This window comes from Tamandua tetradactyla, chromosome 15 (genome assembly GCF_023851605.1).
Source record: "Tamandua tetradactyla isolate mTamTet1 chromosome 15, mTamTet1.pri, whole genome shotgun sequence".
Taxonomy (NCBI): domain Eukaryota; kingdom Metazoa; phylum Chordata; class Mammalia; order Pilosa; family Myrmecophagidae; genus Tamandua; species Tamandua tetradactyla.
In genome coordinates this window covers 10,725,794-10,745,977 of record NC_135341.1, presented here as the reverse complement: position 1 = coordinate 10,745,977, position 20,184 = coordinate 10,725,794, and the positions used below count along the sequence as shown (strand labels likewise).

The window sequence follows — 20,184 nt, the reverse complement described above, 5'->3', positions numbered from 1 at the left end:
CCCCAAAGCATTGAGTTGTACCAGTTTTCCCCAACTTCAGTCATCCTGTTTTCACTGTGTCCTCTGTACTGAATATTTCCAAGCAATTCACTCATTTTTCCCCTTAAATAAATTAATTTAAAGAGGAAGGGAAAGCTATGCTATTTGCTGTATTAGAGGCCAACAAGAAAGGGTAAAGATGATACGATAAAAATGAAATTTAAGTTCAAGCTAAATACATTGCATGGTTGCCAGTTCCATTCTGTTGTGCAACTAAGTGTCGAGGTGGTCAGTTGGGACAATGAGCCAAAGGAAACTGAATGATCAAGACTTCATTCACTTACTGCAGCTGTGCAAGCAAGAGGCAGAAAGAGGCGCTGCTCCCCAGTGTTCCCTTCTTCCCTCATGGAACAGTGCCGGGAGAGAGTCAGGTGGATATAACTTGGACAGGGCAGGGGCTCACCTCATGGCCAAGGAGCCCTGAACAAAAGGCTCCTGTATCTTTATGGATGCCCAAACTAAAGCGAGCCTATAGAAATGTCCAATGTCAGGCATCCAGGGAAAGATACCTTGGTTCAAGAAGGCCAATGAAGTTCAGGGTTTCCCTCTCAACTGGAAGGGCACATGGCAAACATGGTGACATCTGCTAGTTTCCTCTCCAGGCTTCTTGCTTCATGAAGCTCCCCCAGGGGCATTCTCGTTCATCTCCAGAGTTCTCTGGCTGTGTGGGCTCTCATGGTTCTCATGGCTCTCTCATGGCCCTGAAGCTCTTTTAAAGGATTCTGGTAAAGTAATCAAGACCCACCTGGAATGGGTGGAGCCACATCTTCATGGAGATAATCTAATAAAAATATTCCACCCTACATTATTGAATAGGGATTAAAAGAAAGGGTTGCTTCCACAAGATTGCTTCAGGATTAAAACATGGCTTTTCCAGTGCACATAATCCTTTCAAACCAGGACACCACCTAAAAACATGTCAAGTCTTACCTGCTAGCACCTTGCATCACACACTTTGGGAAACACAGCATTCTACATCACCTTTTACCTTGAGATTGCTAGGTGAAAAACCAGTAAAAGTTACTTTCAGGGATGATACTTTTGAAACGGTAATTCCAAGACCTAGAGCATAGGTTGGCGAACTTGGGCAAGTTTGGCCTGCTGCCTGTTTTTGTCTGACATGTGGGCTAAAAGCGGATTTTACATTTTTAAGTAGTTGAACAATATTAAAAGAAGAATAGTATTTTCTGACATGAGAAAATTGTTTGAAATTCAGATTTCAGCCACCACAAATAAACTCTTATTGGGACACAGTCACGCTCATTTGTTTTCATATTGCCTGTCTTTAGCTCTACAACAGCAGGGCTGAGTAGTTGCAACAGAGACGGGGCCATAAAGTCTAAAATATTTGCTCTCCTACCCTTTCCAGAAACAGTTTGTCAACCCCTGACGTAGCGTATGTGGACTTTAGCAGAGATTTTTTTTCTAAAGGATCAAAGAACTCTCAGAGTTTCTTGAATGGACTTGGGTGTGTGTGTGGTGGGGTGTAAATCCCATGATGTGGAAATGCTTTTTTTGCGTGTATGAAAGTGTACATTTTGCTATAGAGCGTCCCAGAGAATTTCAACTGTGGAATTCCGACTCTGAAATTCATGGTTGTCTTCTGTGTAGTATGCATATAAGCTAACACCTCTTTCTTCTCTTGTATTTCTTGCCATTTGATTTTTCAAAGGCCAGATAATTTAATTATGTAAGAAGTTTGTTCTGTACTTAGTGATATGATATTGCATTCAGATATTCAAGCACTGACTCCAGGAGCAAACCCATTTAGGAGTACAAGCGGAAGTTCAACGAGGATGCAGCAGTTTTGTGCACTGTAGAGCAGCTCTCAGATTTCTTTTGTCATCTGTGAGCTCTGGTTGGGAACTGAGTGATTGTGGTTCTTTTTTTTTTTTTTATTCTAATGCACACACATATACACACAAAAAAGCACCAAAGTAAAAGGGAGGCATTAACTATTCACCTCCCTAGTCCTGCCATGGCCATTGAGCAGGCTCAGGGCTGGAGTATCAGACGAATGGCTTTGCTTGCTGAGGAGTGTGTATCCAGTTGCCCATCTTTGGCAATACTTTTGGCACATCTAGCAAGTGGGTTCTCAGACGTCTGAGCTCTACCTTACTTTTCAAGGTGAATGTAGACAATCCCTATTGCCCTCACCTTTCTGATCACAGAGTACATGGCCATCAACTTGACCACAGCTTGACGATTTCTTTCCTCCCAAGAACAAACTGATCATTTAATGGATAGCAAGAAGGACCCATGGAAAGTGACAACCAGCCTTAGCATGAGTTTTCAGCATTCCCATCCTTTCTTTTCACTTGGATCTCTTGAGTTATAACTTACTTGTTTTCTGGGGTACCAGAAAGAGGAACAATTAACTTTGTTTCATCAGTGATCCTGCCTAGAATATTCAATGACATTGCTCAATTGGGACTAAACATTTTCACCCAGGCATTTTGATCAAGAATATCACTAACTCACCTCTAAATTTGAGAAATTCAGACAGACCCGATCATAAGGGATATACTTCCCATCCTTTAGCAGTGCTGTGCACCAAAATGTAGCGGGGTCAGAGCTTGGCTTTGGAGATGTCTAGACATGGCTCCAAATCCCAGTTGTGTCACTTTCTGGTAATCAGTCATTAACGCTTTGTCTTTACATTCTTTGTCTATTTCCTCATCTGTGAAATGGGGATAATAATTTTATCTGCCTCAAAAATGTGTTGTGAGAATTCAACAAGATAATGGTCTTTAAACTTTTAGTACAGCTCCTGACATACAACTGTGCCTGATAGTTAGAAGTTGTTTTGATGTATTGATGGTAATTTTCACTCCTTGTTCACTTTCTCACTTGTTCTCTCTCTTCTTCTCTTCCTGCTGATAAATATTTTCTCCCTCGCTATCTATATTTTTTTCTTTCTCCCTTCATCTCTCTCTGAAAATATTATCTCTCCCCTCCCCCATGCCATTTTTTCATCTCTTTTTCCTCTCACCCTGCCTCCCCATTCCACCTTTCCATCTCTCTCTGTCTCTCATGCACTCACATACCCTAACTCTAACCCTAACCCTGCGAATGTATGTGCTTATGTGGAGAGTTGATGTAGTTTTCTCCCATCATGACTTAAGGTAAGTCATCTATCAGACTTCCTTCAGTAATTCTTTCAACAGTCATTTTATGATGCACCTATTTTATGCCAGGAACAATTTAAGTTCTAGGAATTCAGAAATTAACAAGACTGACAAAGCCCAAGTTCTTATGAAGCATATATTCTAGTGGGGGAAGCCAGACAGTACTCACGTAAAGATCATATCAGATAGTTGAAAGGTGTTAAAAAGGCACCAGAGGGCTGACCACGGTGGCTCAGCAGGCAGAGTTCTCACCTGCCATGCTGGAGACCCAGGTTCGCTTCCTGGGGCCTGCCCATGGCAAAAAATAAAAAGGCACCAGAGCGCTGCAAGAGAAGTGGTGGGGTGGAGAGGAGTGTTACGTTAACCAGGTGGGAGCCTCTACAAGCCTGACACTTGGTAGATGGTAGTAGCTAGGGGAAAATTCTGCTAAACAAAAGAAATAAGCCAGGGAAAGTCCTGGGTGCATGGATGAGTTTAGTGTGCCCGAGAGACAGGGAAGAGGCTACAGTGAGCAGAATGGGAGGTCAGGGAAGAGAAGAACAGGTGAAAGTGGAGGCTTCCAGGTCATATAGCACCATTAGAACAAGGGGAGAGTTTGAATCTTATTCTAATTGCCTATGGGATAGTGATATGCTCTGATTTATGCTTTTACCCGGGCAACTTGGTGAGCACAGTGCACGAGTAAAAACATGAAGGCTGTTTATGAGACTCATCGCCACCATCCAGATGAGAAAGAGGGGGGTGGCATGGACTTACATGGCAGTGGGAGGATGGAAAGAAGTGGCCATGTTTGGAATAAAGAATTTATAGGACTCTTTGATGGATTGAGGGGTGGGAGGGAAAGAGAAGGATCAAGGAACAAGTTTTTGACCCATTCTGTTCTGTTCACTGGGATAGAGTGATAAGGAGAGTCAAGCCTGGCCTCAAGGGGTTTATAGATTGTTTACATTCTGCTAGGGAAGAAAGAGTGGTGTGGGACAGAACCTGGTCTGGGACGGAAGCTTCTTGCGTTGCGTAATGCATAATCTCCTTCTGGGAAGAAATGAACATTTCTGATAAACATGCTTAAGCAATATTTCTAATTAACTTTAAAGAGATTAAGACTTGTTCTAGGAAACCAGACACCCACCCACTCTGCTGATTCCTTCCCCCATTAAGTCTTTTTTATAAAATGTTCTTGCCAAGAATGAATCTTTGATGGCCTATTAGAGGCCTTTTCCTTTGCAACAAGATTGCAATAAAACTGACACATGCTCATAATTAAATGGTCCGAATGATTTATTTGGGAAAATACGGCTCATGAACACATTCTGTGGGAAAACAGGAGAATTAAAACAACAACAACAACAACACAAAAGCCCAATATTAAGTGGAAAAAAACAACCAATATTTGGTACCTGAATTATGAAACTAAAGCTCATCGCTAACAAATTTTACTAGTAATTGCTAAACTCTCAATTTCGTGAAATTACTCTAGACATACCCGTAACTCGCTTCTTTGACGTTGCTCAAAGGTTTTAAAAAAAATAGGAAGAATTCAGTGTTTTGTTGTGGCAGACTTCTACTTGAGTCTTGGTTTTATTCAACAAGAATGAGCCAGATACAGAATGTGTTGGCCTTAGAGATATACTTTGTCTTTAGATTTTAAGAGCTTTAAGGGCCTAAATAATTTTTTTTTTCCCAGAGTTTAAGCAACTCAGGCCAAGAGAGGTTAAGTGATTGTCTGATGTCACACAGCCACGTCATGATTTAAGGCTAGGTCCCCAAGGACCTTTTTACTGCAGGGCATCTAAGAACATACAAAACCTGTGACTGCATCCTTGTAGAAATTCCCCAGTTTCATTTCTCTAGTGTAAGTTGTTTGCATGTTAATTGGTATTTCAGTTACTAAAATAAACTTTTTCTTTTCTTTTTTTATCATCTTTCAGTTTCCCTTTCAAGACAATCTCTTTCAATCCATGTATTACCCTCTTCAGCTAAAGTTTTTGGAGACGGTTCACACTTTATGTGGACGAATCCCACAAGTTTTTCTGAAGCAGATTGAGAAAACAATGAGGAGAGTTTATGAGAAGCACGTCATCATCCATGTTGGCGCCAATCAGATGCACTGAATATTTCTTATTTTCGTCCTTTCTGTTTTTGGATTGCAGGCAAAGTCAGCTAGGCATCTCATGATCAAGGAAATACTATTTTTTAAGCTGCCTGGATCTTTTTTATTTGAGTATTTAATGGTGCTTCATGACTGTTGAATTTAAGCCTTGTTAAATTTTGCAAAATTAGTTGCCCCTAAAAGGGAATATGATTTTCTTTATTTTTATTCTAAAATGCTGTTTATCTGTCTGAGTTTGTTTGTTTTTAATTATTACTCATATAACATTGTTCAAACAGTGTAAGCTGAGTGTGAAAAGGAACATTTGTGAGCATTCCAATTCCTAAGTGTCTGAGACCATTTCAGTTTGAGACCCTGTAACTTGTAACTTGTTATATTTCTGTAGCAATCCTGAGGCTCTGTCTATGCAATTAACCCCCACCCTTGTTATAACAGTAATACATCCTAGTTGTAAAAAAATAATCTTTTAGAAAATATAGATCAGTGTGCCAAAATCAACATTAGATGGGCCATAGTCCTACCAACTAATGTAAAAGATTGTTGTCAACTTAATGTGGTTGACATTTTTTTTCTATCCCTATATTTGTTTGCTGGTTGTCTTTTCCATTAAAGCACGGATCTAAAACAGGCCGTCTGAGCAAAACCTGGCCCTTTTGCTGAGGTTTTTATGTGGGAGACAAAAGAGTTATTGGGTTTGTATGATGAAGATTGGGTTTGTAGTCCTTTATTTACAATATTTCTGAGGGAAGCACTCAGATTCAGTTCACTGGGCCTGAAGTATGTCTGGGGGTGTTACTTAAAAAAGAAGGCTAACCCAGAAGAAAACTCTATGCTACAGTACATTGTTTCTGAAAGGAAATTCAGTAGTTGTGTTAAACCCAAGGGGTCTGTTTAGCAAAGAGATGTGATTTTGTGTTTGCCAACAGACAAAAACATTTTGTCTCTTAAGTCATCAGTAGGTGTGACCATCTTTCTTTTTTCAGCTCTTAGGCAATAGGTGGAAATCAAAAGCCAACTTCAAATTTAATGTCTATCAAATGAAGAGTTCAGTTGATTCCATTGGCAAGAAAATTCAACTTTTTACCAACTCTAGAAAGGCCTCTTTTAAATTTCTTTTCTCTAGGGTTACCCAGGTGTTAGCCAAGGAACTGGGCAGGTCTTATCTCCTAGCTACAGTAGAAGAAGTTCTATATTCTATTCTCTAAAGAGATCTGATGTAATCCCTACTTGCTCATGTAGTTGGTATCAGCGTAAGGACATCTCAAATGGCTTGTGTATAAATAATCTCCTTGATGTTTGCAGCAGCCTAGCAAAATTATTAGGGCATGTATTATCCCCATTGTGTAAATAAGGAGCTTCTAACATGCAAAAAACCAAACCCAATATATCCAATATAATTTTTCTACAGAACACAGAGGTATGTATACTATGCACCTCATTTTACAGAGAAATTTTTGGAAATAGAAATATTAAGTACTTTTCATCACATAAAAAGCAATCTAAAACTATGATATGAAAAATTATTTCATTAATGTAAGTATGGTATCCTATATAATGGAGTCTGTTAGGATATCGTAGACTATTATAGCAACAGAAAACATTATTACCCTGAAAAAATATATGAAAATGTCAGCACTGCAAAGAAGTATATGGACATTGTCATGGTTAGGGACATGTGTCAACTTGGCCAACTTGTGGTACCTGTTTATCTGATTGGGCAAGCGCTGTCCTGTCTGTTGCAATGAGGACATTTCATAGGATTAGATCATGATCACGTCAGCTACATCCACAGCTGATTCCATTTGTAATCAGCCAAAGGGGAGTGCCTTCTGCAATTAGTGATGCTAAACCTAATCATGGGAAGCCTTTTAAGGAGGACTCAGAGGAGACAGGTCCCATTCCTGCTTTGGCTGGTGAGCCTCTCCTGCGGAGTTCATCCAGGTCATACATCGGCTTCGCAGCCTGCCCTGTGGATTTTGGACTCTGCATTCCTGTGGTCACGTGAGACACTTTTATAAATTTTATATTTGCAAGTGTTCCCTGTTGATTCTGTTTCTCTAGAGAACCCTAAGTAATACAGACATGAATGGATATTAGTAGGCAGCACCATTAGGGCAGTAACAAATTTAAATATAAAATGTTAGGGTAATAATCTGCGTTTTACTTTTGATCGAGCTGGATGGCCTGTGGTTGTTATTTTTGTTAAGAAAACTACCATTTGATATGAAACTCTTATCTTTGCTGATGTCTTTTATGTTCCTTATTGCACTACTAGAGGTGACAACATTATTTTATATCTTTGGGGCTAGGCCTTTCATTCTTATAATGGGCAGTTTTGGATTGTCGTTCGGATGGGGGGAAAACAGGCTTTTTATATTCACAAGTAAGCTTTTAGTGAAAGTAACAGGATGTGAACATGATTTCCTGACTTCATTCCAGTTTTCTTTCCACTTGTTCAGCATGGCCAAAAAAATCCACAAGTATCACTCAGATTTGTTGGTGGGTCACAGCCCTCCTTTGTCAAATCCCACAAAAAAATCTGCTGTGAAGACTTCAGGTATGGTAATGCCTTTCCTTTTATGAAAGCCAGGTTTACCCACAACTCTTAACTATTAGTTGCTGGTCTGAATAATTGTAGAGATCAGTAATGGAACTCTAGAACATTCTAGAATGAGTTCATTCTAGATGTAACATGAGATGTGAAACCTGGTGTGATTTTCTACCTTGGAACTCCTTTGCTGAATCCTAAAGTTTGAGGTGAGTTTCTGGAAAATTCAATGATGATTTGCTCTTCTTCCAGTCCCCACTGCTGAAAGTGCTAATTATTTTCTATAGCTAGAATGTTACCACGAGGCAGTATTTTCTCCACCTTTGACAATTCCCAGCAAACTGTTAATTAGCATTTTTGAAGTCTGGGAACCACAAGTTTTAATTCAAGACTTCTAAAACATCAGTCTGTGGTCTGAAGTTTGCCAAAGTTTCTATTACCCATGCCGTACTGAGAAAAGCATGGGGCGAGTTCTCGCCTCTCCTGTCCTGCCTCTGTCCTGTCCTGTCCTCTGGTCTCCTCTCTTCTCGTCTTTTAAAATTATATTTGATGCATATAACTGTAGCATTGGGGAGTAAGTGAACACTTTCTAATAGCAAAATGTGACGATATTTTTATAGGCATTGAGATTGAGGTTTTCAATAGCAGGTTCACCAAAAATGCTGACAATATTTTCTTGCTGATTTTTTTTTCCAATATAATTCACAAATATCATGACTTATGTTGAAAATCCCAATATTTAAAACATTAACCTGCTAGAAAATCAATTTCAGTTTTCCTTCAACTTCCAAAATGACAATTTAACATCTCAAATATAATGCCATAAGCTTTACTATTTATTTGTAATAATCTCTGTTTCCCATTCAGTACTTCCATTGCAAATTGCTGTGACTTTTACTTAATTTATCTTGAAAATGGGCATTTGTATAGAGGTTAGATTGTATTTCTCCTTGCAATTATGGTGTTGGCAAGCAAAAACAAAACAAAGCCTACAAAACCTTATTATTCATAGCCACAAAAGTGATTCAATAATGGAATAATCACTTCAGCCCACTCTGAAAATAGGGTAACATTCATATAAATTTATATTTATGTATAAATGTTGCCTGACATTTATGTATAAAAGATAAGTTGCATGTTTAATAAACCAAAATGAATATGATTTCATGATTGAATTCAGAAGTATGTTGAATTCCATGGAAGCAGAAATCATTATATTCTTTAATAAAATGGTAGGCAACCTTTCTTATGTTTTTCTCTTCCTTTCCTACTTTATCATCTTCCACTTTTTAATTTTTGCCTTTCCCTTCCTAGCTATAAAAAGTAAGCTTCTGAGTCATACCAAGAGATGTGGCTTTAGTGGCAGAGTGACAGAGCTTGGGGATGCCTGTACAGACAGAACTATATTCTATTTTTTACATCAAATCTTTATGATATGACTTTTACTGGAAAACAAACACCACAAAACACACACACACACAATATATATTCCTTTTAAAGGAGGAGCCAGCATTTGTTTATTATCTGTGAATTAAAGAACAATAGATAGTGAAACCTTAGGTCATATCAATTCTCAGTTGCAGTTCTGATATTTAAAGCTGATGGGATGTCTTTGGCAAAGAGATGGAGAGCTTTGTCCCAGTTTCTGTTCTTCACAGGTCAAAACTGGATATATTCTCTTGAGTCTTCAAGATAAAGCACTTATGTTTGTATCACCATATGCCTGAGTATATAAGAATTAGGTGCGAATTTCTGCTTCAGCAGTTTTACAGGTTTGGATATCTCTGAAAAAAAGCACACCCATTTTTTTATAGCCCCCAAGGAGAACTTGAATACACTTTTTGTGTGTTACAAAACGTTTTTTTTTTTTTTTGGTGAGGGTAATCTTTTCATGAAGAAATGAACATCAAAAAGAAAACTCCAAAGGACAGGAATTATTACAGCAAATTAAAAAGAAGACAATTACCATGATTTAATTATTATCTTGTCTTTTTAGGTGCCATGTCCTGTTTTAACTTTTTTTTAATTAAAAACATACCCTGGCTTTTGTGTTGTTTTTGAAGTGTGTTTCTTTTCCTTTATAATATTTCAAGTTTAAAATGTAACTTTATTATTTTCTAGTTGAATATATTAGTCCTAATGTTCAAAGAAATGTGTGGTTAGCAAGTAGTTTAGTCTATTAAAATCATTGTTAAAATGCTGATTTATTTATGACACACATACTATGAATTATGTTATTTGGTTTTAATGGTGCTTTGTGTGTTAAGAGAGAAGAAAGAAAGTTTGGAGAGTGTGAAAATTCATTCTGCACTTTCCTACATTTTCCATAGCAAAATAGAGTCTAACTTGTTAAGTTAGCTAGTATATGTCAACATTAACTGAGCCATATCAAGATCTTTAAATCTATTTAAGAAATTTTTCTTCTCAATCCCTAATGTCTTTTAAAAATCAACACAGTGTACTCAATTTGTCTATTGAGTTTTCCCCTTTTATTTTAAAACATTTAAAATACTAAGGTATTGGGAAATGGTTTTCTGGGATAACTGGAAACTTACGCTCAAATTATTATGTGATGTGTAGTGAGGTTCAGGCATTATATTTAGGCAAAATTGAGTTTAAATCCTGGTTTCAACATTTTCTGATTGTGACCGGGTCACCTTACCCTCCCTCTGCACTTCAGACTTCTCACCCACTAGAATGGGCTCCTATGCTGCCTGCAGCCTTAATCTAGTAGAGTGTTGTGAGAATTGTTGTGAGGTTGTCAAGGTTGTTGTGATGATTAAAAGGGATTGTGCACATAACAGGTGCTTGGCATGTGGTAGACTCTCAGTACATGCATGTTAGCTGACACTACAGGAAGCCATCAGCTGTGGTACATCAAAATCTGTTGGTTTGGACCAACTCAGGATCCAAATGAATGCCAGTCCTAACCTAGCAGGTTACCTTGCATTACTATTCTTTTTTTATTGTAGTAATAGTTAAGTTTGGGTGAATTTAAGTAAAACCTGTCATTCAAATAAAAAAAAAAATCCTTGTTGGTTCTCCTTGCCTCCACTAAATAAATGACTAGTGGATTTTTAAAGAATGTCAGATTGAAAGAGTGACAAGTTATTAATCTGCAATGATATCAGTTATTTACCTGCCAGAGGACTCACAAGCTGAAGTTCTATCTTCCTTTTCTTTTTAGAGGAACTTATGTGGAAGAGTTTGAGAATCTCTGGTTTCAGTAGTTTTACCATTGCCATTGCAATTTGTTTCTGTTTGCTTCCTGTCAAGTCCTACCTAGCCCACCGTTCAAAAGTAACCCCTTCTCAAGAACCTCATCACAAACCCTTAATAGTCCCCTTTCTTCTTTTCCTCCATTGCTCCATAAGTCAGTAAATATCACCAACATCCCCCCATGCTTTATCCCAGAAACCTGGACATAAGCCTTATTTCTTCCTTCTTCCTATTTCACATTGTCTTCATCACTAAATCATGACTTCATCACTAAGCCACCACACTCCTGGTACCAATTTTGGAAGTAGTAAAAACTCTTTGAATTGCAAGTGAGAGCATATAATACAATTCAGTTGTGTACAGGGAAATAAAAGAAAGCGTGGCTCCTACCTGCTAAATATGATCTAAGTCAGCTTCTTCTATTCATCTTCACTCCTCCCTTCACTCAAACCACTTCTCTGGGTCCCTATCTCTGGGCTGGGTTGCTGCTCTAATGTATCTTACCTCTCTGCATCCACTCTGGCCTTCTCCAATCCACAAGCCACCCACACCCCATGTCAAGCCCTTTAATGCCTCCTGTCTGTTCTTTGGATAACATTCAAACACCTTTCCAAGTATCCCACAAAGTCCCTGTGTGATCTACCTCCGCTACCTCCCCAGCCTCATCTTTATTTACTTTCCTCCACCTCACTAGTTTCCATTTATACTGGTTTGCTTTCTTTCCCTTAGGAAGCAAAACTCTTTCACACTTCAGGGCTTCCATATACCTGGAACTCTCCACCTTTCTTCCCACTTTTCTTTCACCTGGCAAATGTCTATTGTTCTTCAGGTCTCTATTTAAATGCCATATTCTCATGGAGGCCTTCCCTGATGTCCCATATAAGGGCAGATCCTTCTCTTATATTCACTCATATCCCCCAGCACTTTTTCTTTGCGATATTTATTGTAACAGCAACAATACTTACTTGTGAAAAACAATTGGTTTATTGACTGCCTTCCCCAATAGCACAAATTTCTTTGATAGCTGGGACCTTGCTGCTCTATGTTCATAATCTAACTCAATGATTGACATACTTCTCAAAAATATTTAATGAATAAATAAATGAGTGATTCAGCTGCAGCATGAACTGGGACCAATTCCTACCAGCAAAACTTTACAATGCATTATATTGATTTTTGAATGTTACTCTCAAAAATATTTTCCTGTAAATGTTTTGGATACAAGCTATAATAACCACCCTATAAAGTCTCAATGTATGAGCCTATTAAATCGCTTAATTTTCTGGAAATTTATTTACTTATCTATAAAATGACCAAAAAAAAATGTCAACAGATGTTTAAGTTTCTACTTAAACATTTTGTATTTCCACAATCTGTTCTTTATGGTTCTGTGGTGGATATTTGCTGGATTTTGGCTGCATGGAAATCACCTTATTTATGGTACCACTTTCTCTAGTCCTAAAACTCTTTCAATTGCAAGTGACAGCAAACATAACTTCTAGTAGTACAGGAAGAAATGGGAATGTATTGGTATCATGTAAGTGAAAAGTTCAAAAATAGCTCTAGATCCAAAGGCTCAAATGATGCCAAGGGAAATGTGTCATTTTAACAATGCTTTTTTTCATTACTATTTTATTAAAAACCACACATCATTCTAGGAGTCCAGCCATAAACATTTTCATATAATTTCAATAGACTCATTCCATCTTTGGAAAAATACATTGTCTCTGGATCTTCCTGGAAAATGGTATTGCCAACCTGAGTCAAAATGTCAAGGAAATTATTCTCTTGTTTGTTTGAAAATTGTAATATATCTTTTTTTCCATCATTAAGAACTACCATTAACCACATAAAGCCCTTAAACAAGAAGTGATTCAACAATCTGATATGATTTTTTGGGAGGAAGGGCAGACCCATTCTCATAAACTTGATCTCAGACCACAGTGCTTTACCACCACTCTTTATATAGTTCTCTTAACCCCCCGGAGGTGATAATTCAAAGTCATGGGTGTAGATTTATCTTCTTAGACTATGACAATAAAGATACTCCTGGGAGTGCCTCTTCACAGAACACTTGGGGTTTTTCAAAATAATAGAATTTCTTTCCTTGGCACTACTACTTTGGGTCTAGTGGCAAAACAAGCCTAAATGTCATATTAGGAAGTTGAGTTATTTTGTAATTTCATTATTATAATAAATGATTGCCTGAACATAGGGTTGAAGGAAAAACAAAAGGATTACGTGTCAGCTATGGTATAATGAATATTTAAAGCTTGATAGTTGTTTATAACAGTTCCCTTGAAACTCTGCTGGTGTTTGCATGTGTCTGGTGGGGTGTGCTTCTTGAAGTATATCTACTTATATCCTATAGTTTCTACCATGTAGTAGATGACCAGGGTAACATGCCCTCCTTTAGCACATTTAATTGCAAAATGCCACTTCTAATCTAATTCCCAGCCCCTATGAGTCTTTGCCTGGGGGCTCCTTTTTGCTACTTCAGCCTGTTCTTTTTGCCTGTAGCAGTAGACTGTTAACACCTTCTGAGAGAAGACCTCAACCACTGACTGACAGGGGTAGTAGATAAGTATGCCTATTCCCTCTTCCCTTGGGTGGTGATGTGATGGTGAATAGTGACCCTCCCCCCCCCACCTCCCAAATATGAGGAAGTCCTTATCCCCAGTACTCAAGATTGTGACCTTATTTGGAAATAGGATTTTCACTAATGGAATTAAGGTGAGTTAAAATGAAGTTATATTGGCATAGAATGGGCCCTTAATCCAACCTGACTGGTGTACTGATAAGGAGGGGAGAAGATGCCATGTGACTGCAGAGGCAGAGAACAATGAATCACTAGCAAAACACCACCAGAAGCCAGGAGACGGGCATGGAACAGATTCTTCCCTACAGACTTCACAGGAAGCAGATTCTACCAAAACCTTGTTTTGAATGTTTAGCCTCCAGAACTGTGAGACGGTACATTTCTGTCCTTGTAAGTCACCTAGTTTGCGGTACTTTATTACAGCAGTCCGAGGAAACAAAGACAGGTGGGATTGCTCTGGGGCATCTGTTTTCAAATTCCCCAGCAGGATTAAGTTCTATATTGCCCAAAGGAGTAACTTCCTCAATAATAGATTTTTTTATTAGCTGCTTTCCCTTCCCTGTCTCACTCCCTCACTCTTCCATAAGCATTTCCTTGGATCATATCCCAAATAAACCACTTGTACTCAAGCCTTTGTCTTATTTGCAATTGGTAAATCTTTTTTTTAGTTTGAGTACTAAATTGAATTAAATAATACCTATGATGTTATTTTACTTATTGTGAGACTCTGACGTCTTCTTTTTAATCTTTATTTCCATTTTTAGAAACTTTTCATTAACTTCTGCATAAAATATTTGGAAAATAATATTCTTATATGTCCACTTACTTCCCATCACTGAATTTTATTAGCTGTTATTATTTTATTTATTCAACATTTAGAACATTTACACTATGGTCTATAGCATGGCTATTATTTTAATTGCGTTATGAATAGTAACATAGTTGAGTGATTTATTTATTTTAACTCCAAAGATCCCCAAATGCTTTGAGTTCTATTTTCCCTTCCTTACTGTTTTTGAGGTATGTATTTTTGCATGCACTGTATAATTAGATTAGGTTTTCTTTCATTTCTGATTTGTGTTTAACTAAATCATTAATATTTTCATGCAACTTTGTTAATTGTAATAAGATAAATTACACATATTTAAACAGTACAATCTGATGAATTTTGACTTATATATGTTCCCTTGGAACCAGTACCACAATCAAGATAACAAACATTTCCTCCTCACCCCCACCAAAAGGCTCTTTATGCCCCCTTTCAATCCATTCCTTTCCTCCACCCCTGTCCCCAGCCAATCAGTTGATCTGCTTTTTGTTATTACATATGTATTTCTATGTTCTAAAATTTTATGTAAAAGCAAAATACAGTATGTGCTCTTTTGTGTAATTATTTTGAGATTCATCCATGCCATTGCATGTAACAGTACAGCATACCTTTTTATTATTGAGTAATATTTCATTCTATGAATTTACCATAATTTGTTTACACATTCACCCATTGATAGACATTTAGTTATTTCCAGTTTTTGGCTATTATAAATAAAGCTGTTATGAACATTCATGTACAAGTCTTTGTGTGGACATATGTTCCTGTTTTTCTTGTGTAAAAATTAGGAGTGGAATAGGTGAGTTGTAGGGTAGGTGTGCCAGTTCGAAACTATTATATACCCCAGAAAAGCCATGTTTTAATCCTGATCCAATCTTGTGGGGGCAGCTGTTTTTTTTAATCCTGATTCAATATTGTAGGGCAGAATCTTTGATTAGATTATCCCCATGGGGATGTGATGCACCCAATTGTGGGTGTAGCCTTTTGATTAGATGGAGATATGACTCCACTTATTCAAGATGGGTCTTGATTAGTTTACTAGAGGCCTTTAAAAGAGGAAACGTTTTGGAGAAACCTCAGATGCAGATGTTTGGAGGACAGTTGCTTCAGAGCTGACAGAGACATGGATGTTTGGAGATGTCTGGAGTGCTGACAGAGAGAGCAGATGCCCAAACAAGAGCAGAGCCCAGCAGACATTGCCATGTGCCTTCTCATGAGATGCTAAGCAAGCCAGAATTTAGAGTTGTGTTCTGGAGAAACTAACTGAAAGCCCACTGATGCTTAAAGAGGAAACTACTGGCATCAGAGGTGGAAGCAACAAACCAGAACAAGGACCAACAGACACCAGCCACATACCTTCCCAGATTGGTTTTCCTTGAGCCAAGGTATCTTTGTCTGGATGCCTTAGTTTGGACATATTCATTGCCTTAGAACTGTAAACTTGAGACTTAATAAATTCTCTTTTTAAAAGCCATTCCATATCTTGTATGTTGCATTCCAGCAACTGTAGCAAACCAAAACAGTAGGTGTACGTTTAACTTTTTAAGAAACTACCAAACTTTTCCAAAGTGGTTTTACAATTTAAATTTACAGTAGTAATTCCAGTTGGTCCACATCCTCACTGAGGTTATATGGATAGTCTTCAACTTTAGCCAGTCTAATGGTTGTGAAGAGGTATCTTATCATGGTTTTAAGTTTCATTTCCCTAATGACTGATGATATTGAGTATCTTTTCATATTTATTGGCCATTTATATATATTATTGAGGAACTGTCTGTTCAAATGTTTTGTCCATGCTTTTTATTGCGTCTTATTATTGAAGTTGGAATTTCTTTATATGTTTCAGATACAAGTTCTTTGATATATATGTTGTAAATATTTTCTCTCAGTCTTGATTTTTTTTTTATCTTCTTAATGGTGTCTCTGTCAAAGAGCAAAAGTTTTTATGATGAAAACTTCCAATTTATCAACGTTTTAATTTTATACTTGGGGTTCTAAGAAATGTTTGTCTATCCCAAATATTTTCTCCTAGAAATGTTATAGTTTTAGGTTTTACACTTAGGTATGTTATCCATTTCAAGTTAATTTTTTATATGGTGAGAGGTAAGAGCCAATGTTCATATCTTTACATAGAGGTATCCAGTAGATTCAATAATTGGTCCAACTGACTTGTGTTTAACTAGTTATTACTATTTGGATCAATACTGAACAAAAAAAATAAAAGGTAATAGACATTTATGTTCATTCATTCACTCATCCATTAAATACTTATTGAATATCTACTAAGTGCTAAACTCCCTAAAAGGCTTTGGAGAGATGTAATGAGTAAGACACATCCTTACCTTCAAAGAGACCTATATTTAATGGAGGAGATGAATACAAAAATAATTATAAGGCAATATGAGAAGTGTGCGTTAGAGTTGTGTTTTTCATACTGCAGTCAATTTAAAAAGCTGCAGCCAGCATTAAAAAAAAGTGATAGAGTAGAATATATCAGAGTTTATCACATTTATTAAGGCATTACTTTATGAAATTATATTTTAATGATATATAATATATGAGCATATGTTTATAGGTTTACCATGTGTGCCGGTTTGACAGAATTTATGTACCCTAGAAAAGCCATGTTTCAATCCTACTCAATCTTGTGGGAGCAAACATTTCTTCTAATCCCTATTCAGTGCTATAGGTTAGAAACTTGATTAGGTTATCTCCATGGAGATGTGACTCACCCAATCTTGGGTATTAACTTATGAATAGAGGGTGATGTGACTCCACCCATTCCAGGTGGATCTTGTTTACTGTTCTAATTTGCTAGCTGCCAGAATGCAATATACCAGAAATGGAATGGCTTTTAAAAGAGGGAATTTAATGAGTTGCTAGTTTACACTTGTAAGGCCGAGAAAATGTCCCAATTAAAGCTAGTCTATAGAAATGTCCAATCAAAGGCATCCAGGGAAAGATACCTTGGTTCAAGAAGGCTGATGAAGTTCAGGGTTTCTCTCTCAAATGAGAAGGCACATGGCAGACACAGTCAGGGCTTCTCTCTCAGCTGGAAGGGCATATGGCGAACATGGCGGCATCTGCTGGCTTTCACGTGACTCTACCAAAAAGGGACTCTCTCCAAAATGTTTCCTCTTTTAAAGGATTCCAGCAAGCAGCTCCACCTTCAGTGAGTGGAGACACACCTCCATGGAAATCATCTAATCAAAAATTACCACCCATAATTGGGTAGGTCACATCTTCATGGAAACAATCAAAATGCTCCCACCCAGCAATATTGAATGAGGATCAAAAGGCATGGCTTTTCTGGGGTCCACCACAGATTCAGACCAGCTCAATTACTTTACTGGAATCCTTTAAAAGAGGAAGCATTTTGGAGAAAGTGTGAGAATGACTAGAGCAGCAAAAACTCAATAACTACAGAGTCCACAGACAGGGACCTTTGGAGATGAAGGCGTGTGTTGGTTTAAAATGATGTATGAACCCTAGAAAAGCCATGTTTTAATATAAATCCCATTTTGTAAAGGCAGCCAATTCTTCTAATCCCTATTCAGCATGTATGTTTGAAACTGTAATTAGATCATCTCCCTGGATGATGTGATTTAATCGAGTGGTTGTTAAACTGGATTAGGTGACAACATGTCTCCACCCATTGGGTGGGTCTGATTAGTTTCTGAAGTCCTATAAAAAAGGAAACATTTTGGAAAAAGGAGATTCAGAGAGAGCAAAGCAGAATGATATAGCCACGAGAAGCAGAGTCTACCAGCCAGTGACGTTTGGAGATGAAGAAGGAAAACACCTCCCGGGGAGCTTCATGAAACAGGAAGTCAGGAGAAGAAGCTAGCAGATGACGTTGTGTTTACTATGTGCCCTTCCAGATGAGAGAGAAACCCTGACTGTGTTCATCATGTGCCTTTCCAGATGAAAGAGAAACTCTGACTGTGTTTATCATGTGGTCTTTCACTTGAGAGAGAAACCCTGAACTTCATCAGCCTTCCTGAACCGAGGTATCTTTCCCTGGATGCCTTTGAGTGGATGTTTCTATAGACTTGTTTTAATTGGGACATTTTCTCGGCCTTAGAACTGTCAACTACCTACTTATTAAATTCTCCTTTTTAAAAGCCATTCCACTTCTGGTATATTGCATTCCAGCAGCTACCAAACTAGAACACAATGTAAAATGAATTTTTACTACAAGTCTTGGTCAAATAGTTTTAAGTCCCTATGTTAGAGGCATATATAATGTGTCAGGCAATCCAATGAAAGGAACAACAAATCTCTAGCAGGAAATTGAGGATACTCAACATAGAAGGGATAACATTTAAGCTGAATTTTAAGGGGATGTTTGGGGGAAAGGTCTCACAGGGAGAAGGAACAGCATGTGCAAAGTCCTGGAAATGTGCCACGATAAGTTCCAAGAATGGTGAGAAGTTTTCTGTGCCAAGAGCCAAGAATACTAGGAGGTGGCACAGGGCAGAGAGTGGGTAGAACAAGATGAGGATTGAAAGATAGGTCAGAGAAGTATTGTGAAGGACGTTTTACTGGTTAGATTAGTTTTAGTCTCTGTTTCTCAAAGAGGATCATCTTCACTAGAATCACCCTAGTGATCTAGTAGTTATTTATTTATTTATTTACTTTTTGGCTTTTACAAAGGGGATTTATTAGGTTACAAATTATAGTTCTAAGTCTATGAAAATATCCAAACTAAGTCATCAACAAGAGGACACCTTCACTGAAGGAAGGCCAATGGTGTCAAGGGTTCCCCTGTCACATGGGAAAACACATGGTGACTTCTTCTGGTGCTTCTCTCCTAGGTTGGTTTCAGAATGGCTCTCTCAGCTCCTGTGGGTCCTTCTGGCTTCTCCTGGGCCATTTTCTTTCTAAGCTCTCTCTCTTTCCCTGAGCTCTTAGAAGACTCCAATAAAAGATTAAGGCCCACCTTGAATTGGATGGGTCACATCTCCATGGAAGGAACCTAATAAAAATGTCTCAGTCAACAATAGGTCTGGGCAGTTATTCTTAAAAGGGACCAGCACATACGTATCATCTGGGGAGTTTTTAGAAATGAAAATTCTTGGGCCTTACCCCAGATCCACTGAAAGAGAAAATTAGGGGATGAGGCCCAGTAATTTCTGTTTTAATAAGCACCTCCCCGATGAGGTAATTGCAATGCACATTGAAGTTTGAGAACCAGTGACCACAGAGTTGGCTAAAATGGAGATTCCTGGCTCCCACCCCTGGCCTACTAAACCAAAACTCTGGGATAAGCACCTAGATATACCCATTTTCATCAAGATCTCCAAAAATTTCTAACTCACTCTAAATTTTGAGACCAAGAGGTCTAGGTGGAGTAGAATCAATTGTAGTTTTTAACATGCTAGAGGCAACAAGAACCAGACTATCCCTACAAGAGGAGTGTCCTATCATAGGCTCCTAGAAAGATTGGATAAGAAACCATGATGATTTTGACAACCATAAATTTAATTGTGTCATTTCCTTGCTTAAAACGTTCCACTGTCTTTCTGTTGCCCTTTAAGATGAGAACCAAACTCTTTATCATGGCATAAAAGACCCACAGTTCCTGGCCTCTGTCTACCTATTGCTGTCCTGTTCTCTCCTTCACCCACCCTGCTCCAGCCCTCTTCCAGATTCCTTGAACACACCACGCCATTTCCTGCCTCAAAGCCTTTACATTTTTTGTTTCCTCAT

At 38.0% G+C, this 20,184-nt stretch overlaps 1 protein-coding gene and 1 long non-coding RNA gene across 5 annotated transcripts in view; one reads left to right on the top strand and one right to left on the bottom strand.

Annotated features, from left to right (window-relative positions):
* Window positions 1-15,196, top strand: part of GXYLT2 (glucoside xylosyltransferase 2) — a 154,870-nt gene extending 139,674 nt beyond the window's left edge. The window contains exon 7 of the mRNA XM_077128688.1: window positions 5,096-15,196. Coding sequence (XP_076984803.1) covers window positions 5,096-5,278 — 183 coding nt within the window. The 3' untranslated portion in view covers window positions 5,279-15,196. The remainder of the gene's footprint in view (window positions 1-5,095) is intronic.
* LOC143656926 (uncharacterized) overlaps window positions 1-20,184 on the bottom strand; it is a 45,901-nt gene that overhangs the window by 14,755 nt on the left and 10,962 nt on the right. The window contains exon 4 of one of the 4 annotated variants that reach the window (XR_013162637.1): window positions 9,337-9,609. The exons of 2 other annotated variants lie outside the window; for them this stretch is intronic. This is a non-coding gene — a long non-coding RNA (uncharacterized LOC143656926). Of the gene's footprint in view, window positions 1-9,336; window positions 9,610-16,185; window positions 16,396-20,184 lie in introns of those variants that run through there. One more of the 4 variants, XR_013162636.1, reaches the window with a different exon arrangement.